This window comes from Papio anubis, chromosome 1, assembly GCF_008728515.1.
Source record: "Papio anubis isolate 15944 chromosome 1, Panubis1.0, whole genome shotgun sequence".
NCBI classification, from domain to species: Eukaryota; Metazoa; Chordata; class Mammalia; order Primates; family Cercopithecidae; genus Papio; species Papio anubis.
The window spans coordinates 29652431-29678633 of record NC_044976.1 but is presented as its reverse complement, the minus strand read 5'-3'; the positions used below and the strand labels follow the sequence as shown (position 1 = coordinate 29678633).

General features: G+C 42.1%; 1 protein-coding gene across 6 annotated transcripts in view; it reads right to left on the bottom strand.

Annotated features, from left to right (window-relative positions):
- The window catches only part of ZCCHC17 (zinc finger CCHC-type containing 17), an 81006-nt gene that overhangs the window by 44059 nt on the left and 10744 nt on the right, over positions 1 to 26203 (bottom strand). For 4 of the 6 annotated variants that reach the window (XM_009203494.4, XM_003891474.3, XM_009203488.1 and 1 more), the window contains 2 exons: positions 25332 to 25452; positions 15509 to 15566 (listed from right to left, as the gene is read on the bottom strand). In XM_009203494.4, coding sequence (XP_009201758.1) covers positions 15509 to 15566; positions 25332 to 25397 — 124 coding nt within the window. In that variant the 5' untranslated portion in view covers positions 25398 to 25452. Of the gene's footprint in view, positions 1 to 15508; positions 15567 to 25331; positions 25453 to 26203 lie in introns of those variants that run through there. The other 2 variants (XM_009203512.1, XM_009203498.2) reach the window with 2 other exon arrangements.

The window sequence follows — 26203 nt, the reverse complement described above, 5'->3', positions numbered from 1 at the left end:
AAGAGGAAATTCAGATCCCATAAAGGGGAAACCCTTCACCTTGACTTGTTTTGGGCTGCAACCGTCCTCTACTGGTTAAAATTCATCTTTTTCCTCTATTGCTAATGAAAGTTATGAAGCAAATTAATGTTGAACCTAATATACTTGAGGGAACACTATCCTTCTTCCCTAAAACAGAAAGCCTATTTACTGGAGTACCACACAGAAATAATGGCATCAAAACTTGTCCTTCTCTCACTTGATTCCAAAGTGTGTATGTATGTGTATATATGTTATGTGGTTTTTCACATAACCAGTGAAAAAATGACGAAATATTTCAAATGAACTTTGTCTTTAAGTAGTTTAAGCAAGTTAATTTGAAATATTTTGCTCTTTTATGCTATAAATGTGTTTTATGCTACAACTGAATTTTCATGGGTGTTCAGAGTACATGTAAGTTAGTGAGAGTAAACTATATATACACACACACATACACACATACATATGTATTTTATTTTATTATTTATCTTTTTGAGATGGAGTCTCACTCTGTCACCCAGGCTGGAGTGCAATGGCGCAATCTCTGCTCACTGCAACCTCCACCCCCCGGGTTCAAGTGATTCTCCTGCCTCAGCCTCCCGAGTAGCTGGGATTACAGGTGCCTGTCACCACACCTGGTTAATTTTTTGTATTTTTAGTAGAGATGGGGTTTCACTGTGTTGATCAGGCTGGTCTTGTATTCCTGACCTCATGATCCATCCATCTCGGCCTCCTAAAGTGCTGGGATTACAGGCATGAGCCACTGCGCCCGGCATTTTATTTTTTTATTCTACTTTATTATTTTACTTTTTATTTTATTTTACTTATTTTATTTTTGGTACTGGTAGCTGTCTCCTGGATAAACATGACAAGTCTAGAAGCACTAACAGTGAAAAACTGGAAACAACTTAAAACGATTATGTGGTACATCTGAATGACAGAATAAAGCTATTAAATGTTTATAGAAAATATTTTTTTAATGGGGAAATGTTTAAGGTCCATTACGTGCAAAAAACTACAAATTTTAAATATACAGTATAATCTTAATCTCAACATATTAAATTGTGTACACATATGTAAATACACAGAAATACACCAAAATGTTGGCCAGGCATGGTGGCTCATGCTTGTGATCCCAGCACTTTCGGACGCTGAGCCAGGCAGATCACTTGAGGTCAGGAGTGACCAGCCTGGCCAACATGGTGAAACCCCACCTCTACCAAAAATACAAAAATTAGCCAAGTGTGGTGGCAGGCACCTGTAGTCTCAGCTACTTGCGAGGCTAAGGCAGGAGAATAACTTGAACCCAGGATCGTGCTACTACACTTCAGCGTGGGTGACAAAGCAAGACTCCATCTCAAAAAAAAAAAAAAAAGAGAAATACACCAAAATGTTAACAGTGCCTATCTCCATACGGTAGTAATAGCACATAATGATCATTTTCTGTTGTATTTTTTTCCCTCTATTTTTCTATGGTGAGCATGCATTATTTCCGACCATAAAAATTATAATTAAATAATATATACACTATGAAATAATGTGAAACTATGTCTCATATGGACATAGACCAAAAGGAAACATAAAAATAGTTACAACAGGGTACAGGATTATTAAAGATGAGACATTAATGGCTTATTACCAAAAGGCCTTAGCTTATACAGCTTTATACAGAATTAAACAAAAGACACAGTCTAGCCCTCGCCCTCGATCTTGAATGCAAATGTCAGGTAGGCAGTTGCATATCCAAGTCTGTAGCTCAGGGGAAGGGTATGAACTGTAGATATAAGTGCAGGAGTCTTTAGCATGCAGATGCTTATATACTAAAATACATTAACTAGACTGTCAGTTTAGTAACTGGTTCAGAGAGAGACACATACCAGCTTATTAATTTACAATACAAGACATAGTTTCCTTATACCTGGAAGGTTCTCAGTTCTCATCTAGGTAAACCAGCTGCTGCCTTCAGTATTAAATACCTGAACAATTACATTAGTGATCAGAAATTGCTTCCACATGGAATCAGAACAAAAGGGAGACAACTATCTTGAGATACTTTTTTTGTCCATGAAGGTTTAGTGGACACTCACTTCCTCAAAAAAAAAAAAAAAAAAAAAAAAAAAATCCATCTCAGCTGGGCGTCGTGGCTCACACTTGTAATCCTAGCGCTTTGGGAGGCTGAGGCAGGCAGATCACGAAGTCAAGAGATCGAGACCATCCTGCCCAACATGGTGAAACCCCATCTCTACTAAGAATACAAAAATTAGCTGGGCATGGTGGCGGGCACCTGTAGTCCCAGCTATTTGGGAGGCTGAGGCAGGAGAATTGCCTGAACCCGGGAGGCAGAGGTTGCAGTGAGCCGAGATCGAGCCATTGCACTCCAGCCTGGCGACAGAGCGAGACTCTGTCACAAAGAAAAAAAAAAAAATCTGTACAGTTCATATCATCAGATTCATTTCTGCCCTCAGTAAGGCAAGATAAACTCTGCCAACTTCAAGCACTCAGTCTTTCTTTTACTATGTTTACTACATTTTAAGCTGACAACCCCCTGCTTATTCCTGTAATCTCTCCCTCAGTAGAATATTATGATACAGAACAGGCACGGTGGCTCACACCTGTAATCCCAGCACTTTGGGAGGCTGAGGTGGGTGAATCACTTAAAGTCAGGAGTTCAAGACCAGTCTGACCAACATGGCGAAACCCTGTCTCTACTAAAAAAATACAAAAATTAGCCAGGTGTTGGTGGCACTTGTCTGTAGTCCCAGCTACTCAGGAGGCTGAGGCACGAGAATCACTTGAACCCAGGAGATGGAGATTGCAGTGAGCTGAGATCGTGCAATTGCACCCCAGCCAGGGCGACAGAACGAGGAAAAAAAAAAAAAAAAAAAGAATATTATGATACAATCAACTAGATTTCAGTCTCCTAAATTACAATTTCGTTCCAATCCCTTTTCCCTGGAATTACACCCAGATTGTCTTAAGTCTTGAGTGCTCCCATCTCTTCAGTCAGTTTTATAGGCAATTACCTGGTTTATTTCTATCTATGGCTGAAACTATACTCTGTATGGGGGGATTCATGACTAGATTTATTCTCAGAAAGCAGTCTGAATTCTTGGGAGAGACTTCATTGTTAACATGGACACACCACCAAAAGTCAGATGATGTGTATGTGGTAGAGGACACCATATAAAATATTCGAGGCCCCTTCCCTTTGTGCTGAGTACCTCACTATATATACTACATCTATCCATTCATTTAATCCTCTTTGACAAAGGTTCATAGGAAAAAATAGTCTAGAAATCATATAAATTATCCAGGATCACAAGGCTGATAACAGAAGTGCAATTCAAATATGAGTTTATCAGGTCTCCTACATCATACCAATATTTTCCCCATTTTTTCTTTATTATTAATCTGTATTATCCTTTCAATTAAAAAAAAAAGGAGAAAGATGAACTTACCTACAAATAGAGGAAAGCACATCTAATTCTATTCCAGCATATGCTCCAAAATCAAACAGAAACAAACAAAAATGCTTTGCTTGCCACGCCACACCAAAGGGAGCTCTTCAGAGCAATCTGTGCTTGGATTTCTCACATCAAGCCATAAATAAATGCCCAAGAGGCATATCAAGTCCATTATCAAGTTCAATAAACCCAACATGACACTTAAAGACAATGAGTCCCATCTGAATGCCTACTGGTAAAAACAGAAAAAAACCCAAACCTGACAACTTGGAAAGGGCTAGCTCCTCAATCACCATATGAGAGTAACAGAGAGAGCCCATTATAGTCCCCTTAAAACCGCTGCCCCAACTGCGTTAGGTTCAACATTAATTTCTTTCACAACTCCCACTGGCAATAAAGGAAAGAAGTGAAAATCTCAAATCATTAGAGGACAGCTACAGCCTGAACAATGTCAAAACAAAAGGTCATTGTTACCTTTGGGGAATCTTAATTCCCTCTCCACATTTTTCAAGTCAATTCATCTCCCAATCAATGGTATATGACAATAATATAAGCACATTAGTGAAAGTGTTTTAACATCCTTTATCTTGTTGGGATTAAGGAGTCACTAAAACATTTACTAAACGCTTACTATATTATAGGCAAAAATATATCCAAGGGTTAATGAAACAAGGTTCTCCCAGTCGAAAAACTCAAGACCCTAAAATATGCACATCATTCCCATTTCAGAGATAAGGAAATTAAGACTCAAAGACTAGGCGACTTGCCAAGAAGCCAGTTAATGGTAGAGCTGAGGCTATAATTCATTAATTCATTCATTCAGTGAGATTTACTGAACACCCACCCACTATACCTCAGGTATTATACTATGCCCTGACTCATCCAAACAGCCTAACCATTCCACAATTCCATGGACTAAGTGCAACAACACTCATTTTTATTACACGCCACTCTAATTCATTTACATCACTAGACTGTAAGCAATCTGAGGGCAGCAAGGGATTATGTTTCTCTTACCTCTGTGTTCCCACCAAAAAAGCTAATCAGAAAATAGAACTCAACAATTATTTGCTAAACTGAATCCACTGCTAAATATATTTGAACGTCTATCATAAGCAAGAAACTCTGAAAGTATAATGTTGAAAAATTTCTATTCTCAAAATTTCACAGTTTAGTGCTGGAGGGTAGAAGACAGTAGAAAAAAAAAAGAACTTTATAATTGTATAGGGTTGCACTGCCTAATAAGATAGTCACTAGTCATGTAGCTGTTTTAACTTTCAACTTCAATTAGTTGAAATAAATAAAATGAAAAAGTCATTTATCAGCACAGATGTAGTATAATACAAAAATACATTTGTCCCCCTTCCTGGCAAAAAACTTCTAAAACTCCTGGGATTTACTAAGTGATAGGAGTGTATTCTGTTATTCATAATAAGCCCCTTGGATTACACCTGCGTTTACGTTAATGAGGTGACAGAGTGGGATCCCTAGATAGCCTCAGGATGGACTAGTCACCAGAAAGACCAAGTGATTAGAAGGCTGGAACTTTCTTTTTCTGTTTTGAGACAGGATCTTGCTATGTTGCCCAGGCTAGACCCAAACTCCTGGAGGGCTCAACTTCCCCGTCTCAGTCTCCCGAGTAGCTGGAACTATAGGTGCTCACCACCACGCTGGCTTAGAGGACTGGAATTTTCAGTCCCACCCAACAATGTTTTACTTCTAGGAAGAGGAGGGTTGGGAGCTAGAGACTGAGTTCTATAAAAACTCCCATACATGAGATTTGTAGTTTCTGGGTTGGTAAACACATCCTAGTGCTGGGAGGGTGGCATACAAGAGAGCATGAAAGCTCCCCACCACACCTTACCTGACCCCACTCCACTCCAGCCATACCCTGCCCTATGTATCTCTCCAATTATTTGGCTGTTCCTAAGTTGTATCCTTTATAATAAACTGGCAAAGAATAGTATCGAATCCTATATATACTATGGTTTTCCTGTACATACACAACTAAGATAAAGTTTAATTTTTTTTTTCTTTTTCTTGAGACAGGGTTTGTTCTGTCACCCATGCTGGAGTGCAGTGGCATGATCTCGGCTCACTGTAACCTCTGCCTCCCAGGCTCAAACAATCCTACCCCCTCAAGTCGCCTGGACTATAGGCACACACCACCATGACCAGTAAATTTTTGTATTTTTGTAGAGATGGGGTTTCACCATGTTACCCAGGCTGGTCTCAAACTCCTGAGCTCAAGCGATCTGCCCACCTTGCCTCCCAAAGTGCTGAAATTACATGTGTAAGCCACTATGCCTGGCTGTGAAGTTTAATTTATAAATTAAGCACAGAAATAGATTAACAATAATAATAACAGCATAATGTAATAACAGTTATCACACACTGTTGCTGTAACTTCTGCAATTAGAAATTCGACAGCAAAACTAGTATGAATTTTTCCTTCTTCACAATTTCACACATAGAAGATTCATTCTTAGGATAGATCTTAGCAACCACAGGATAGGATTACGTTTTCTTTCCTTAATTTTAGATTCCAGGGGTGCATGTTCAAGTTTGTTATCTGTGTATACTACATGATGCTGAGGTTTGGGATATGAATCATCACGTTACAGAAGTACTGAGCATAGTACTCAAAGTTAAATTTTTCAACTGTTGTACTCCCCCTTCCCTCAGTTTCCCCTAGGGGTCCCTGTTTTTTCCTTATTGAGAACTTTTACCTTCTGAATTAAAGGAAGCACTTTATGGCTTCTCTCAGGCATATCAAAATTGCCAGCGTCACTATTACACTTTGGGGCCATTAAGTAAAATAAGGGTTACCTGGAACACAAGCATTGCAATAGCAGACAGTCGATCTGATCACTGAGAAAGCTACTAAGTGACTAATGGGCGGGTAGCATAACACAGTGTGGATGAACAAAGGGACGATTCATGTACCAGATGGAATGGGGCAGGACAGCGCAAGATTTCATCACACTGCAACTGCAACTTAAAGCTTATGAATTGTTTCTAGAATTCTCTCTTCAATATTTTCAAACCTCAGTTGACCTAGGGTAACTGAAACCGTGGAAAGTAAAGGCACAGATGAAGGGGGACTACTGTAAAGTGTTTTCCTGACTTCTGTAAGCCATTCTGGCAAAGTCTCAAACCTAAGGAGGTGGTCATGGAACCCCTGTTTACAGCTGATTGGTCAGAAGTACAAGTGGCCCAGAACTTGCAGCTGGCATCTGAAGAGGGGCAATTTTGTGGGACTGAGTCCCTTTAATTTGAGAGATCTAACACAAGCTCCAGATAAATAATGTCAGAATTGAACTGAGTCGTTGGATACCCAGTTGGTGTCCAGAGAATTGGGGAGTTGGTTGGTGTCAGAAAACAAATCAGAGAACATAAAGAATATTTTCATCATCACAGAAAGTTATCTTGGAATGAGAGGGGAAAGAAAATCTAGCTTAGGTTTGAATATTAGGAAGGGCTCTTCAACTCAGTGGTGGCTGAAGTATTCTGAGAACAGGACATCTGGGAAACTAGCTCAAATTAGAATCTACCTACCTGAGCCAAAGATGTTAAGATCTGATCAGACCAGAGTTATTTTCTAACTCAGTCCTTTCAGGCTGAGACTTAATGATCTTCCCTCTTTATGGGCAGAGAAACTAAGATACACTGTAAGGAAGTCAATTGCTCAGTTATACAATAAACCTATAGATCTCAGGATTAAAACTCACAGTTTCCACCTAATTGTTTGGCTCCCTGAGCTTTCCCTCTGAGGCTTGTCTCAGCCCAGCTGTCAGACTGACAGATTCACTTGTAAGCTGTCAGTCACAATCAGAGGCATCACCTGACAGGGTATGGATAAAGTGAGTTAAAGATTGACTGCTGGAAGGTCACAGGCCTTTAATTCCACACAGTCCCCAAAGTGTCACATACGCCCAAGTTAGAATGGGACTTTCAGGCACTGGCAGCTATGGTAAGTATATTAACAAGAAAACCTGTGCTCAGACAGAAAGAGGTGAATGTCCTATTGGGTGAGGAAGAGTTCGATGTCATTCAATCCAAACCAACATAAAATGAGAAACTTAATTACAGACTGCTGACTGCCAGCTTGAAAACTGCTGGTAAACCATTTCTAAAGCAAAGATGCAATTTGCAGAAGAGTAGTCTACAAGGTTAGAGGCAATGATTTATTATCCAAAGATCACCTCTTGGATTTTAATAGAAAACACTTTAAAAAAAAAAAATTCCAAAACTCAAAGTCCTTCTTCCATGTACATCCCTTCCTTAGCAAAACCAGCTCCCCAGAGGTGACCAGTGTTAATCTGTTAAATATTCCTCCTGCCTTTCTTCTAAACATAGGCAATAATTTAAAATATATAAAGAAAAAAAGATATATAAAGTACACTTGCTTTAAAAGGGTAGGGAAGGGAGATGCTACACAAAGTCTTCTGGAACATGTTTTCAAATTTTATTATCTTGGACTTCGTTCCATGTCAGTAATTTTTTTTTTTTTTTTAAAGGGACAGGGTCTCACTCTGTTACCCAGGGCTAGGGTGCAGTGGCACAATCATAACTCACCGCAGCCTCTAACTTCTGGGCCCAAGTGATCCTCCTGCCGCCACACCCAGCTAACTTTTTTGTAAAGATGGTGTCACAAGATTCTTCAGGTGTCATTTTTCCAGCCAGAAGCTGCTGTGGCCAGCAGCACCTTTGCCCGAGTTTTGCTTGGGCCTGCCGGGCTCGTTCGGCCCACTTGGCCTGGCAGGCTGTACTCAGTTTTGCTTGGGGCCACTAGGCCTGTTCCATCCACTTGGTCTAGCGGGCTGCGCTCTGTTCATGCTACTGTCCCAGATCCCACTCCTGCCAAGGGCGAGCCAGGCTCGGAGTGGCAAGGGGTGCATAAGTGAGTGAGCACGGGGTCCAGCCACTGCGCACAGCCAGGCACGCTGGCTGCTGTGGCTGGGCAGGCAGCTCCAGATGCTGGCACAGGCACCAGCTCCATGTGAGGCTGTGGCTGGACCAGGCATACTACAAGCGGCTTCCACTGTGGACTATGGGGAACATGGTGGTGCCCAGAAGTGTGGAGATGCCAGGAACCGCAAAGCCCCAAAGAGGGTGTCACAGCTCTGGTTCAGGGAGCCCTTGGGTCTCTTATAGCTCTTTCAGTCCCACCATTCAGCGAGTCCCAAGTTCTTGTCTTGCATCCAGGAAGAATGAGGTACGCAGACAACTGGAGGGTGAGCAAGGCAAAGAGTTGCTTTATTAAGTGATGGTACAGCTCTCAGGAGACCCAAAGTAGGTAGCTCCTTTCCACAGGCAGGTCAACCTGTTGAGTGCAGCTCTCAGCAGAGAGGAGACCCAGAATGGGCAGCTCTTATCTGCAGGCAGGTCATCCCAACATCTGCAGCCCTCGACAGAAAGGAGACCCATTGTGGGTAACCCATTTCCACAGGCAGTTCCTCCCAGTGTCTGCCCAAGTCTGGCTAAGTCCAGGGTTTTTACAGTCTTCAGAAGTGTATGCTGACTGGTCCATGGGCTCCCTGGGCAGGCCCAGAAAAAGCACCTTAAGTTCTCACTCTGGGCCACAGACTCCACCTGGAACTGAGAGCCTGGCCCCTATGCTTCAGGCCATCCCTGGCTTGAAGGTGGGGCTTCACCGAAAGAGACCTGCCCCTTTCCACCCAGGAGCCTGTCTGCCAGGGGCACCTGCAGGCCCATGATGAGTCACCCTCAGCACCCCTTTGGCCTCCCTCTGGTGCTCACTGGCACCCAAAGTCTGGAGGGGGTCGAGGTGGTAGGAAGCTGGCACGTCAGCACTACCCCAAGGCGTGCAAACCCAGCCAGGCTGCAATAGTGCCCACGCTAGGCTTCAACTTTGCTCCAAAATCAGAGCAGGAGTCAGGAACTGAAGAGGCCAGGCAGTGGGAGCAGGCACTTCTGAGCCTGTGGGGGAAAGGGGTCTTCCCGGACCTCCAAGAGCGCAGGGATGCCTGGGTCTGCAGCTAGGGCTGAGTGATTGCAGATGCACCCATGAGGGTGGGCTCCCACCCCACTAACTCATAAGGGGGCAGGGATCCCGCTGTTCGTGGCTCCTGCCAGCTCCATGGAACATGCAGCCCCGGCTGCACGGTCCCCACTATGGCTGGCATTTTTGAAGCAGCTGCTCTAGACAGGCCTCCATTGCCATCAATGGGGTCTTGCTATGTTGCCCAGTCTGGCCTTGAACTCTTGGCCTCAAGTGATCTTACTGCTTCAGCCTCCCAAGTAGCTGGGATTACAGGTGCATGCCACCACTCCCGGCTCATGTCAGTAAACTGACATCTATTCTGTTTCATTGATTCTAAGAGGCACTAAATTGGAGTGCTTCTTATAATCAACGATGTTTTACAACTGTTATCAGTCAGGTAGCAGTGTGATGGAATTGTGTGAAAACCTTCCATTGCATTTTTTTTTTTTTTTTTGAGACGGAGTCTCGCTAGGTCTCCCAGGCTGGAGTGCAGTGGCCAGATCTCAGCTCACTGCAAGCTCCGCCTCCCAGGTTTACGCCATTCTCCTGCCTCAGCCTCCCGAGTAGCTGGGACTACAGGCGCCCACTACCTCGCCCGGCTAGTTTTTTGTATTTTTTAGTAGAGATGGGGTTTCACCGTATTAGCCAGGATGGTCTCGATCTCCTGACCTCATGATCCGCCCGTCTCGGCCTCCCAAAGTGCTGGGATTACAGGCTTGAGCCACCGCGCCCGGCCCCATTGCATCTTTCTGGTAAGATGAGGCGTAAGGGTGTCTTAGAAATATAGTCATTCTTTTAATCATCTGCATAGTCTACAAAACAGATGCACATAATTTATGTAATTCTCCACTCACACTAAATTCTCTAAAGAATTTCTGGATTAAAGGGTAATAAGCACACTAAAAATGTTAATAGGCGGCCGGGCGCGGTGGCTCAAGCCTGTAATCCCAGCACTTTGGGAGGCCAAGACGGGCGGATCACGAGGTCAGGAGATTGAGAGCATCCTGGCTAACATGGTGAAACCTCATCTCTACTAAAAAAAATACAAAAAACTAGCCGGGCGAGGTAGCGGGCGCCTGTAGTCCCAGCTACTCAGGAGGCTGAGGCAGGAGAATGGCGTGAACCCGGGAGGTGGAGCTTGCAGTGAGCCGAGATCGCGCCACTGCACTCCAGCCTGGGCCACAGAGCGAGACTTTGTCTCAAAAAAAAAAAAAAAAAAAATGTTAATAGGCATTGCCAAAGTCTGTGAAATTATGCTCCTGATAGTGAGTAAAAGTGTCCATGTCTAACACTGGGTATTAACAGCAATCTTTTAAAATATTTGTTAATCTCAAAGATTTCAGGAGTGTTTTAAATCATTTTTTAAAAACATTTGATAACTTTGCTGCCCTATGTGAAAAAAAATTTTTTGAGATAATTGTACATTCATCTACACTCAAAAGAAATAATACAGAGGTGAGGCCGGGTGCAGTGGCTCAGGCATGTAATCCCAGCTGACTTTGGGAGGCCGAGGCAGGTGGATCACGAGGTCAGAAGATTGAGACCATCTTGGCTAACATGGTGAAACCCCGTCTCTACTAAAAATACAAAAAATTAGCCGGGCGTGGTGGTAGATGCCTGTAGTTCCAGTTACTAGGGAGGCTGAGGCAGGAGAATGGCGTGAACCTGGGAGGCGGAGCTTGCAGTGAGCCGAGATTGTGCCACTGCCCACTCCAGCCTGGGCAACAGAGCAAGACTCCATCTCAAAAAAAAAAGAATACAGAGGTTTTATGTACACTTTATCCAGTTTTCTCTAATGGTGACATTTTGGAAAACTATAGTACACTATCACAACCAAGATGCTGGCATTGATACTGTGGTATAAGAAATACATATACGATCTTTGTCCCTAGTTCCTGGCAGAGTTCCTAAAACCCTTGGACTACTCTGAGTGATAGAAGTGTCTTTTGTTATTCATTAAGTCCCTTAATGAGGTGACTACTGGTGGGTCCCTAGATAGCTTCAGAAACAGAGAAATCAAGGATGTGATTAGATAGGGTTATCCCAGCTACTTGGGAGGCTGAGGCAGGAGAAACGCTGGAACCCAGGAGGCAGACATTGTGGTGAGCTGGTATCGCACCACTGCATTCCAGCCTGGGCAACAGAGCTAGATTCCCTCTCAAAAGAAAAAAAGAAATTTCAGCCCTACCCTCTGACTTCTGGGAAGGGGAGAGGGGCTGGAGACTGAGCTCTATCACTGAAGGCCAATAATTTAATCAACCATGTCTATGTAACAGATCCTCCATATAAACCCCTAAGCAATGGAGTTTGGAGAGTTGGTGAATACATCCCTGTGCCAAGAGGGTGACACACCCCAACTCCATGGGGACAAAAGCTTTGTACTCGGAACGCTTTGGGTCTCACCCTGTGTACTTCCTCATCTGACTATTCATTTTTATCCTTTAAAATAAACTAATAGTACCTATAGCTTTTTTTTAGTTCTGTGAGTCACTCTAGCAAATTACCAACTTCGCGGCGAAGTACTGGGAATCCCCAAAATTGTAGCCAAGTGAGACAAAAGTGTAGGTAATCTGAGGATCCAATATTGGGGTTGGCATCTGAAGTGAGGACAGTCATGTGGGACTGAGGCCTTAACCATGTGGAATCTGACACTAACTCCCAGGTAATTAGTGTCAGAATTGAATTGAATTGTTGGACATCCAGTTGATGTTAGAGAATCAGAGAACCGGAGAATTGGTTGGTGTAGGAAAACACATCTCAGATAAAATCGACTGGCTCTTGTTCAGATTTCCCCAGTTTTACCTGTACTCATTTGTGTTTGTGTATGTGTATGTACTTAGTTCCACGTAATTTTACCACATGTGCAGATTCATGTATACACTGCCACAGTTAAGATACAGAACAGGTCCCTCACCACAAGGATCCTTCCTATTGCTATTTCCTTCCCCTCCTTAATCCTTGTCAACCATTAAATAATTTGTTCTCCACTTAGATAATTTTGTCATTTCAAGTATGTTACATAAAAATCTTTGCAAATCATATATTTGATATGGTACTAGTATCCAGAATATATGAGAAACACCTAACTCAACAATAAAAACAAAAATAACCAGGCAGGTGTGGTGGCTCACACCTTTAATCCCAGCACTCTGGGAGGCTGAGGAGAGCAGATCACTGGAGGACAGGAGTTCAAGACCAGTCTGGCCAACATGGCAAAACCCTGTCTCTACTAAAATGTAGCGGGGAGTGGTGGCACATGCTTGTAATCCCAGCTACTCAAGAAGCTGAGGCATGAAAATCACTTGAACTCAGGAGGCAGAGGTTGCAGTGAGCCAAGACTGCACCATTACACTCTAGCCTGGGCAATAGAGAGAGACTCTGTCTCAAAAAGAGAAAAGGATTTTGTATTAGTCTGTTCTTACACTGCTAATAAAGACATATGAGACTGGGTAATTTATCAAGGAAAGAGATTTAACTGACTCACAGTTCCGCATGGCTAGGAAAGTCTCAAGAAACTTAACGACCACGGGGAAAGGGGAAGCAAACACGTCCTTCTTCACAGGGCAGCAGGAAGGAGAATAAGTGCCCAGCGAATGATGGTTTTATAAGGGGTTTCCCTTATAAAACCATCAGATCTTATGTCACTATGATGAGAACAGGATGGGGCAAACCACCCCCATGATTCAATTCTCTCCACCTGGTCCCTCCCACAACACATGAGGATTACGGGAACTACAATTCAAGATGAGATTCGGGTGGGGACACAGTCAAAATGTATCAGATTTGAATAGACATTTTCCCAGAAAAGATATGCAAATGGCCAATAAACCGAAGAAAAGAGACTTAACATCATTAGCCATTAGGGAAATTCAAACCACAATGAGATGTCCTTGCACATCCATTAGGATGGCCATATCCAAAAAGATAATAACAAGTGTTAACAAAGATGTAAAGAAAGTAGAACTCTCATACATTGCTGGTAGGAATGTAAAATGGCATGGTCACTTTGGAAAAACAGTTTGGCAGTTTCTCAAAAAGTTGAACACAGAGTTACCATATGACCCAGTATTTCTACTCCTAGGAATATATCCAATGAAAGCAAATATCCACACAAAAAGTTGTACACAAATATTTATAGAAACATTATTCATAATACTAAAGAAGTGGAAACAACCCAAATATCCATCAACTGATGGAATTGCAACAAATTAATTTGTAATGGCAATAAAAAAGAATGAAGTACCTATTATAAAACAGATGAACCTTGAAAACACGCTAAGTCAGTCAGTCATGAAAGACTATATACTGCATTATTCCATTTATAAGAAATGTACAAAATAAGCAAATATACAGAGATAAAATAGAATAATGGTTGCCTAAAGCTGGAGGCATACAGAGAATCTGGAGTGATGGCTAATGGGTACAGGGTTTCTTTTTATGGTGACAACAATGTTCTCAAAGTAGATCATGGTGATGGTCACAAAACTCTGAATATACCAAAAAACCACTGAATTGTACACTTTAAGCAGGTGAAATGTGTGGTATGTGAATCATATCTCAAGTAAAACATAAGAATGCTATATAAATGGAATCATAAAGTGTATAACCTTTTGAAAGTAGCTTTTTTCACTCAGTATAATTTCTGGAGATCAATGCAGGTTGTTGCATGTATGAATATTTTATTCTCATTCCTTTGTATTGTTGAGTAATATCGCATTATATGAATCTACTAGTCTAAGTTACTTTTTAATCATACTGAGAATGAGTATCTTTTACTATAGTACCAAGTAATATTCTTTTCTCCTGCGAGTTGTTTTTTCATATCCTTGGCACCTTTTCCTAATACCCCCTTTGTATTAGTTCTTTATCATATGTACTACAAATTCTTTTTCCCAACTTAACTCTGCTTACAATGATTTTTGCAATTAAGTTTTTAATTTTTATGTAGTGAAATATTCTTCTAGATTTTCTTCTAGTACTCTTAATGGCTTTTTTTAAAAAATTAAAATCTTTAATTAAATCTTAACTTATTTTAGCATAAGAAGTTAGCAAGTAGAATCTTTGGATCCACCAGCAGTGTGATATAGTAGAAAGATCCAGGGGCTAGGAATCAGAAGGATTGGGTTCTAGTCTTGGCTATGCCACTACCTAGCCCACTCTAGGCAGACAACCAGTCTGTGGAACCTGCCTTTTATGCTTACCATAGTTTTGGTAAATAAATAAGATTATAGACTTATAACAGGATTCTCAAAAAATGTTCAACAGATGCCTCTTTATGAAAAAAACTTAAAACATTATATATATATATATGCTTGTATCACTTACAATACTATTCTCATTTCATGCGCTATCTACTAGAAAACTCACACTGTCAGCCTCAGACAGAGGTAGCTTGCCCTCCCGCAAATCCTGTGTCTAAAGAAGTCAAGTGGGCCGGGCACGGTGGCTCAAGCCTGTAATCCCAGCACTTTGGAAGGCCGAGACGGGTGGATCACGAGGTCAGGAGATCGAGACCATCCTGGCTAACCCGGTGAAACCCCGTCTCTACTAAAAAATACAAAAAACTAGCCGGGCGAGGTGACGGGCACCTGTAGTCCCAGCTACTAGGGAGACTGAGGCAGGAGAACGGCATAAACCCAGGAGGCGGAGCTTGCAGTGAGCTAAGATCCGGCCACTGCACTCCAGCCTGGGCGACAGAGCGAGACTCCGTCTCAAAAAAAAAAAAAAAAAAAAAAAGAAAAAGAAGTGATTTGCCTAGGGTCACAGGTGAAGTCTAAAGAGGAGCTGGTTTCAGAAGTAAACCCAATTAGCTATACCCCAGCCTTCCTCCTGAGTCAGAGACCACCATTCTTCTGCCCGCTAAAAATGAACTGTCATCTTGTATTCCTATCTATATTAAAAAGAAAACAAATGAATGAAAAACTACTGTCTGAAAAATGTACAGCCTATAATTAGGAGGTGGTGGGGTGTTAGCAGAGAGTAGAATCAGAGGGCTGAATTTCAAGTTATAGGCTCCTACCTTGCTTCCGACAGCCTGGGATTTTGATAAAGGCCCCATAGTCTGTCACCATAGCAACCTATAAAGATGGGGGAAAAAATCAATGTCACATAAATAAGAATCTTTCTTTTGTAGCATTTAACCTAATCTCCCCAAATTTGTACTTCATATTGACTGCCTCTGTATGCTACAAAACTGCCTAAAAATGATGCTCTGTCAAACATTCTTTCTGGGTTTTTTTGAAATTTAGACTGACAGGTATGTGTGTACACATTAAAAACACTGGTGAGATTAGAGTGTTGTCACATGGTGTGATGATACTGAGGAATACCCAAATCCTATACCCAGTAAAATCAACAACGGAGTTTCATGAACAAAGGGAACATATTGATATTATCAAAGGAGTTTCATGAACAAAAGGAACAAAAAGCAAAAAACCAGGTAATAAAGTTATGCTTTATATTAGCTAGGACTGAGGCCTCCAAACCCAATACAGAGAACTTTAATAAATTTGGGATGGATCACGCAGGGCATTCTTCCCCTCATACCTGAACTTCAAATCAAACCACAGCATACAATCTGTTACATTTAACTCCAAGTCTGAGTCTTGGGTTTCATCAAGACAACTAGATAAAAAGTCAATACATACACATCTGACAGAACCTGATCTAATCAGAGAGAAAGAGTTGTCCCCCCAGTCTTCTGCAGAGTTGTCTAAGATGAAGAAGTTAGAGGCTTGACGGGTCGATGTAACAGGCAACCAATAAATGTTCGTGATGAAAGGCCCAGAACCCTTGCCAGATAAATCATTAACCCAAGCTCTAGCTCTCTCTTCCCTCTGTAGCCTACCCCATCCCCTCACCTGTGGATTGAGGGTAATGTTGTCACTATATACTGAATTTAACACTAAATGTTTATTTGTAAAATATTCAATATAATCTTACATATATAAACTTTATTCTTTTCAGTGGCTTTAATTAGCTGCTTCATCTTGAGCACTGTTTCAGCTTCACCATAACTAAAACAAGGGGAGTAAATAAAACAATCCCAACTACACTGCTATTTACTAATATATACTGAATACTCACTATATGCAAAATAATATTAAAAATGCTTTGCATAGTCCTCATGTCACTGTACAGAGTTGGTACTATTATTCCCATTCAATAGATGACAAAAAGATGCATGAAGAGACTAAGTAACTTATTGGAGGTCCAAAGCTAAATAAGTAGCAGAGCTGAGATTTGAATCCGGAATCTTAAATACACTAGAGTTGCTCACGGGTTCTCTCTAACTATAAAATTCTAATGGCCAAAAGCAATGTGGTATCCGATATCCAATCTGTTCCTAGCAACAATCCTAGAAAGCATATACAGTAGATCTTATGCTGCAAATGAAGTGGAATAGTATAGGTGTATCTGGGTGCTATGCCAGGTGCCTATAGTCCCAGCTACTCCAGAGGTTGAGGCCGGAGGGTGGCCTGAACCCAGGAGTTAAGTCCAGCCTGGATAACATAGCAAGACCCCATCTCCAAAAAAGCATTTAAAAAAAAAAAGAAAAAATAACAGTATAGGTAAAGAAAGTGAACAGGCTTTGGAGTGAAAGATGTGGCTTCTAATCCTAGCTCTGCCATTTCCCACCTGTGGGATCTTGCACATGACTTGCCTTTCAGGGCCTAAGTTCCCATTTGTTCTCACTTTGCTGCTGCAGGTAACAAATGATGTACATAAAGTGACTGACATAGGTATATGGCACATAATGGACATTCAACAAAGTGTAGCTTTTCAATAATTTACAGTCTAAGACACTGAAGCACAAAAAGATTAGTGACTGGTAGGAAGGCACACAATAAGAGTTAGGGAGGCCAGGCACGGTGGCTCATGCCTGTAATCCTAGCACTTTGAAAGGGCGAGGCAGGTGGATCACCTGAGGTCAGGGGTTCGAGACCAGCCTGGCCAACATGGTGAAACCCCGTCTCTACTGAAAAAATACAAAAATTAGCTGTGTCTGGTGGTGGGTGTCTGTAATCCCAGCTACTTGGGAGGCTGAGGCAGAAGAATCACTTGAACCTGGGAAGCAGAGGTTGTAGTGAGCCAAGATGGCGCCACTGTACTCCAGCCTGGGCAAGAAGAACAATACTTCATCTCAAAAAAAAAAAAGTTAGGAATAGAACCTAGAACCTCGGTCCCTTGACTACCTAGTCCAGTGCCTTATACTTCACCAAATATCATCATTACCCACTTCAATGTTAGGATGGAAATAGATAAAAACTTTCATTCTCATTTTTTAATGGAGACATTGGGACTGAGCACTTGAATTAACTCTCCAAGACACAACATGAAGAATGGGTTACGAACCAAAAGTTCTAAACTCATGTTTTACACTGATGAACATATTATGCTGGGTTAAGAACCAGAGAGTCCCAAAGAAACAGTACAATCACACAGACACTTAAAATCAAGGCAAGGTAGAGCCAATGAAATGACTTTAGAGATTAGCTGGTCCAGTTCTACCATGTTTCAAATGAGGAACGTAGAGATCAGAGATACAAAGTGCTTACCTGAGTTTACAAAGCAATTTGTTCTTTGTAAGAGAGGGCCACATAATAAAGATAAGTCTCCCAATTTTTAATTGAAATAAAAGCAAATCCCTTCTTTCTGGACCAAACGAAGGTACTTTGGTTTTTGTTCCACAGTTCTAGAAAGCAGACTGAAAAGTCTCATACTGTGTAACAACATTATTAAAGAACATAATCATCCAACAAACTTAAAAGTAGCATCTGGGTCAGGCACAGTGGCTCACACCTATAATCCCAGCACTGTGAGAGGCTGAGGCAGGTGGATCACTTGATGCAAGGAGTTCAAGACCAGCCTGGCCAACATGGCAAAACCCCATCTCTACTAAAAATACAAAATTTAGCTGGGCATGGTGGCACATGCCTGTAATCCCAGCTACTTGGGTAGTTGAGGCACAAGAATCGTTTGAACCCAGGAGGTCACGGTTGCAGTGAGCCAAGATCATGCTACTGCACTTCAGCCTGGGTGATAGAGCAAGACTCTGTCAATAAATAAATAAGTGAATAAATAAATAAATAAATCCGGAAGTTAGAGCCAAAATCCCCTCGTTGCTGTAAATTAAGACAATCTCACTTTTCAATCCTGAAGCTCCAGTGTCACATTACGGTCTTTAGAGGTAATGTAACAGACCTTAATTTGGCCTTTCCCAAAAGGAAAGGTTAATATGCTCCAGAATGGATGCACTCAACTGTTTAGGCATTGTTTCAGATTTCTAGCGCCAGGTGTTTTCATCACTGTGTCTCCTAGGGTGCAGTCACACCTGCCATAGATGATCATGCAGTCTGCCTGGTGTCCCAACAATAATTAGTCAAATAGCTCAGGGGAAAAAATTCAATAACTATCTCAACTGAACTCATCAGAGCTTGGGTAAAATAAATTTCCCATCTTCAGATTATAGGTGGCAAACGGCCTTGAAACTTGTTATCACCATAATCTAAATGAAGAATTTGAGGCTCAGAGGCATAAGTTACTTGTCAAAAGTCACTAAGTTAAATAGTAGCACAGCCAAGTACAACACAGACTTTTTTTTTTTTACTTGTAGTCCAATGCTATTTCGACCCTACCAACATGAATCTCCCCTCAGCATTTCTTTGGCTATGGGAAGTCTAAGCCAAATCCCAAGTCTCACTGTTATGCTTGTACCCCCTACCATGTATTAATATAATGCACTCTGCTACCAACATGCTTCTCAGAGAATGAGAGGATGAATATTGGCTTCTCAGCTACTTAATTACTAGGTCCCAAATCCCTGCTGAGTTCACCAAGAGAAGTGCTGGGACATGGGCTGAAACACCACCTTCTTCAAGGACAACTAGTCCTATGAGGCTTGGGCTCCACTTTAAGCACCTACCTACTATGTACAAGACACCATGTCAGGTACTGTGAAATAAAGACAACTTTAAAAAAGGGATGCCCAGTCATTTTAAATGAATTTGAAGTAGTTACCAAGACATATGAGACAATCATGGTCTCTGTTCTTCAGTAACTCACAATATAGTAGTGGTGAGAGACACATACAAGTAATAATAATACAAGACAGACTAGGATAAATGCTGTAACAGAAGTGTACAAACAAATGACCGTAGAACCACCAAATTTATCTATATTCCTCCTATAACTCAATTCAGTCAAAAGAATTCTCTTGGTTGGGTGCAGTGCCTCATGCCTATAATCCCAGCACTCTGGGAGGCCAAGGCAGATGGATCACTTGAGGTCAGGAGTTCGAGACCAGCCTGGTCAACATGGTGAAAACCCATCTCTACTAAAAATACAAAAATTAGCTAGATGTGGTGGCATGCGCCTGTAATTCCAGCACTTTGAGAGGCCGAGGTGGGCGGATCACGAGGTCAGGAGATTGAGACCACCCTGGCTAACACGGTGAAACCCCGTCTCTACTAAAAAATGCAAAAAATTAGCTGGGCATGGCGGCGGGTGCCTGTAGTCCCAGCTACTTGGGAGGCTGAGGCAGGAGAATGGCGTGAACCCGGGAGGCAGAGCTTGCAGTGAGCCGAGATCGCACCACTGCACTCCAGCCTGGGCGACTGAGTGAGACTCCATCTCAAAAAAAAAAAAAAAAAAAAAAAAAAGAATTCTCTTATGGGTCTTTTTGGTTCCTCCATACATTTATGTAAAACTGGACAACCCCAGCTGCAGTTTAGCAGAAAGTAAACTTGGAAAGAGGATCTGATTTAGAATCCTAGCTTTGCCATTTATTAATCAATGGACGATTACTTAACTTCTGAGAAGAGTCTCTTTATCTATCAAACAGAGTTAACAATTTCTTTAGGGAGATTCAATAACACAGAATGTGTGAAAGTGCTAGCATAGATTAGGCTTACACATTTTTTTTTTTCAATTTTAATGTAACTCCTCTTCTTTGTAAATACTGGATACTCATTAAATGTTCATTGGATGAATATTCTGAAAAGTTTCTTCATTCCAATTTATCATATTTCTCTTTCCCTAACTCCAAGTCACTTCTAAACCATCCCTTTTCAAAATATGCTACTGAAATAGTAAGTTAGAACTATAAAGTTCTCTCTGAACATTCCTAAAGACCATCCATCCTTGATAGTAATATATAAAACCTACACTAATTCAAGCTCCATCTCATATAAGAAAAAGCTGTAGGTGGCCAGGCACAGTGGCTCACGCCTGTAATCCCAGCACTTTGGAAGGCTGAGGTGGGCAGATCACCTGAGGTCAGGAGTTTGAAATCAGCCTGGCCAACATGGCAAAACTCTAAAATACAAAAAATTAGCTGGGCGTGGTATTGACTAAAGTCCTGCTTACTCCGGAGGCTGGAGGCAGGAGGAATCACGGAACCCCGGGAGGTGGAGGCTTGTGAGCCAAGATTGCACTCATGCCACTGCACCCAGCCTGGGCAACAGAGACTCTATCAAAAAGGAAGGGAGGGAGGAGAGGAAAGGAAGAAAAGGGAGGAAGGAGGAGGGGAGGGAGGGAAGGAAGTGGAGGGAGGGAGGGGGGGAGGGGAGGGAGGGGAGGAGGAAGGGCGAGCTGTACGTTAGGATCCACTTTAGAAATCCTAGTTATTCTGTGGAGAGCAGAGTGTTCTTCCCCTTCTTCTGTGCAGCACCTGATGAGTGAGGGCTTCATGATCAGAAAAATCAGTTTCACCTCCAGTGCTACACTTTCTTCTTCTGAGCTCTGGTACCTTACTAACCTCTGGGGATACCATGAGCCATAAAGAAAAATGACAGAGGCTTTAAAGAGCAGAGTTGTTTGCTATTTGTTAAAATGGTATTATCCTTTGTATCTTGACTATTATATTACAAATTGGGATCAACTTAACAGAAGTCAAGAGCCACAATTATCTATAACTGACTGACAGTTACAAAGTCTATCCTCCAAGACCTCACATTATTAGGAGGTAAAACTTCTGTCAACCATACAAAGCAAGTATGAATGCAAAGTATGAATATCAAGCACAAATGATACCATTAAAATACTACCAGCTCAGGCCAGTTGTGATGGCTTACGCCTGATCCCAGCACTTTGGGAGGCTGAGGCGGGCAGATCGCTTGAGCTCAGGAGTTCAAGACCAGCCTGGACAACATAGTGAGACCTTGTCTCTACAGAAAAATTAGCCAGGTGTGGTGGTGTGTACCTGTAGTCCCAGCTACCTTGGGGGCTGAGTGGGAGGATCACTTAAAACCCAGGAGGGGGAGGTTGCAGTGAGCCAAATCACACCACTGCAGTCCAGTCTGGGCAACAAAGTGAGACCTTGTCTTAAAAAAAAAAAAAAAAAAAAAAGAGGCCCAGTGGCTCACATCTGTAATCTCAGCACTTTGGGAGGCCGAGGCGGGTGGATCACCTGAGCTCAGGAGACTAGCCTGGCCAACATGGTGAAACCCTATCTCTACTAAAAGTACAAAATTTAGCTGGGTATGGTGGCGGGCGCCTGTAATCCCAGCTACTTAGGAGGCTGAGGCAGGAGAACTGCTTGAACCCGGGAGGCAGAGGCTGCAGTGAGCAGTTGCAGTGAGCCAAGATTGCACCATTGCACTTCAACCTGGGCAACAAGAGCAAAACTCCCTCTCAAAAAAAAAAAAAAACTACATGCTCTTATAAGACACTGAAAACAATTTTTTGGCTTTACTTTCACTTCAAGAGGAGGGAGCCAACATTAATTAATTCCTACTATGTCTCAGGCATTGTATTTTTATAGATGATAGCTTATTTAACCATCATAGTAATTCTATGGAAGAGAATTACTGTGAATAAATGGAATCTCCATTTAACAAACAAGAAAACTGAGGCTCAAAGACATTAAGTGACACCTTAAAGGCTCACATAGTAAGCAAAAGAGCTGGGACTAGAATCCTGATTTTGTCTGGTTTCAAAGCCTCTGCTCTTGAAACAAATATAATGCCTTCTCTACCAAAGGTTGATAATTCATTCAGTCATCAAAGATGTATCAAACACTTAGTATTTTCTACCCAGACACCTAAGATTGAGATATACAACAAAACAGACAGAACTCTGCCCTCATGGAGCTTAGCGTCTTGTGAGGAAGATAGACATTATACAAGTATATAATTAAATACAGTGTGAACCTATTTATTTACGATGGGTAAAAAAATTTCTGAGGAGACAATATTAGGGCTGAGACCTAAAGGATGAATACAAGATGATGGAAAAGTGGGTAGTTAAAAGGAAGAATGTCTTAGTCTGTTTGTGCTGCTATAACAAAATACCATAGAAATTTATTTCTCACAGTTCTGGAGGCTGGGAAGTTCAAGATCAAGGTGCCAGCAGATTCTGTGTTTGATAAGGGCTCACTGTCTGCTTCCAAGATGGCACCTTATCCCTGTGTCCTTTGGAGGTGATAAATGCTGTGTCTTCCCACAGTAGAAGGAATGGAGGGGCCAGGCAGCTCTCTGTAGCCTCTTCTATAAGGGCATTAATGACATTTACAAGGGCAGAGCCTTCATGACTTAACCACTTCCCAAGAGATTAATACTTCTTAATACCACCTCTTAATACCCTCACGCTGGGGACTAAAGTTCAATATGAACTTTGCTATTTCTCCAATATTCACTTTGAAGCCTAATCCCCAAATTCAATGGTATCAAGAGGTGGGGCCTTTAGGCTCTGCCCTCATGAATGGATGAATGCCTCATAAAAGGGCTCAAAAGGGTGAGTTCACTCCTTCTGTCCCTTCCGTCATGTGAGGACGCAGCACTTCTTCCCTCCAGAGGATGCAGCAGAAAGATGCCATTTTGGAAACAGAGAGTAGTCTTCATCAGACACCAAATCTGCTGAGAACTTGATCTTAGATTTCCCAGCCTCCAGAACCGTGAGAAATAAATTTCTGTTCTTTATAAATTACCCAATCTCAGGTATTTTGTTATAGAAGCACAGACTAAAAAAAAAAAAAAAGAAAAAAAACAGCATGTGCAAAAATCCTAGAGACAGCAAGAACTCAGACTGTTCAAAGCTATTAAGGAGGCCAGTGTGTCTTGACTATGAGCAGGGTAGCACAAACAACACTGTGAGAGCACGCAGTGGTAAGCTGTGGCAGGTCCATGTCTGTATTCAATTGTAATGAGAAGCTTCTGAAGGGCTGTGAGAAAGCAAAATGTCCAACCTACTTTAAAAATCTTATTCTAGGCCAAGCACAGTGGCTCATGCGTATAACCCCAGGACTTTGGGAGGCTGAAGTGGGAGTATCACTTAAGCCCAGGAGTTTGAGACCAGCCTGGGCAACATAGTGAGACCCCATCTCAATTTTTTCTTTTTTGAGACAGAGTCTCACTGTGTCGCCCAGGCTGGAGTGCAGGGGCGCAATCTCGGCTCACGGCAAGCTCCGCCTCCCGGGTTCACGCCATTCTCCTGCCTCAGCCTCCCGAGTAGCTGGGACTACAGGCGCCCGCCACCTCGCCCGGCTAATTTTTTTGTATATTTAGTAGAGACGGGGTTTCACTATGTTAGCCAGGATGGTCTTGATCTCCTGACCTCGTGATCCGCCCACCTCGGCCTCCCAAAGCGCTGGGATTACAGGCGTGAGCCACCGTGCCCGGCCCCATCTCAATTTTTTAAAAAGAATTAAAAAAAAAAAAAAAATCTTATGCTAGCTGCAATGTGAAGAACAGATTGGAGAGGAGCTACAATGAAGCAGGGATCCTAGTAAAGATGAGGCAAAAGACGGAGAGTTTTAACTAATAGGGTGCCAAGGGGATAAAGAAGTACACAGACCACAGATATAATTAGGACTTGCAAACAGACTAGAGTGGGAGGGAAAATCAAAATCAAATCAAGAAGAAAACTCAAGGATGATGGCCATATGTGTAGTCTGGGAACCTGCAGGATAGTGGTTCTATTTGTTGAAGTGAAAACGTCTAGAAGAGAAACAATTTATTGAGTGTCTTGGTATGTTCTGTGTTACTTTAACAGAATACCAGAGACTTGATAATTTATAAAGAACTGAAATTTATTTGGCTCATAGTTCTGAAGGTTGGAAAGTCCAAGAGCAAGGTGCCAGCATCTGGCAAGAATCTTCTTGTTGTGTCATCCTATGGTGGAAGGTAAGAGGGTAAGGAGAGAAAGAAATCCCAGCACTTTGGGAGGCCGAGAAGGGTGGATCACGAGGTCAGGAGATTGAGACCACCCTGGCCAACACGGTGAAACCCCATCTCTACTAAAAAATACAAAAAAGTAGCCGGGCAAGGTGGCGGGCGCCTATAGTCCCAGCTACTCGGGAGGCTGAGGCAGGAGAATGGCGTGAACCCAGGAGGCGGAGCTTGCAGTGAGCTGACATCCGGCCACTGCACTCCAGCCTGGGTGACAGAGCAAGACTCCATCTCAAAAAAAAAAAAAAAGGAGAGAAAGAGATCAAACTCACAGCCTCACGTCTTTCAATAATTGGCATTAATCCATTCAGGAGGTGGAGCCCTCATGACCTAAATACCTCCTACTAGGCCCTACCTCCCAAAGTTGATGCACTGGAGATTAAGTTTCCGAAACATGCTTTTTAGGGTACACATTCAAACCACAGCAGTGAAAAAATAAATTAATTTTAAAACATAAATTAGACATGCTGGTATTCCACTGATGATGTCAACTACAAACTTAAATATCTGGAGCTTAGAGAAGGCACATGTGATTGCCACGTGTTCCATTGGCCCTTCCCATTTAAGCTGTAATACTCGAGACAGACTTAAGTGGACAGGAACATCAAACCCAGTTGTCACTCTCAATCTATTCTTAACATAAATGGTGAGTTTTCAAAGCACAAAAGAATATACCTCTCCTTGGAAAATAGTGTAGAGAGCAGGCAAGTTTTCCATGGTCTCAGGCCTTCCCGAATTCATCCTTAATATTCTATGGCTCCTCCATTTCTCTTCTATTAAAGCTAACACAAGTGTCCTGTCATAAAGAAATTAGACACCAATTAGATATCTGCGTTAAAGAAATGAATATGCACATAATCCACAGCTATTCTCTACAGAATAATACCACTAGGTTTAATACCATACACTTTTATCCAAATCTCTTTTGTTTATTCTAATTGTGGGGAATTTTGGAAACCTTGATCCTATTTCTTAACAATTTATTACTTACCCAAGGCTATTAAGCTACTAATTTTGCTGTGTTTGTTTTTTTAAATTGCTATTTTTGCTATTTTTTTGCCAGGGGAAGAATTTTGGGGGAGGGTGGGAAAAGAAGGTAAGTATGTTTGACCAGATCTCAAAAAAATGGAATAACAGAAATAAAAACATTAATGGAGCACTTACTATGTCCAGGCACTGTGCTAAGCACTAGACATGCAATCTCATTTAATTCTCAAAACTCAGGCTGGGTATGGTGGCTCACACCTGTAATCCCAGCACTGTGGGAGCTGAGGTGGGAGGATCCCGAGGTCAGCAGTTCCAGACCAGCCTGGCCAACATGGCGAAATCCCATCTCTACTAAAAATACAAAAATTAGCCAGGCATGGTGGTGGGTGCCTGTAGTCCCAGCTACTTGGGAGGCTGAGGCAGGAGAAACACTCAAACTGGGGAGGCGGAAGCTGCAGTGAGCTGAGATCACGCCACGGCACTCCAGCCCGGGGAACAGAGTGAACTCCATCTCAAAAACAAAACAAAACAAAACAAAAAAATTCTCAAAACTCTTAAAA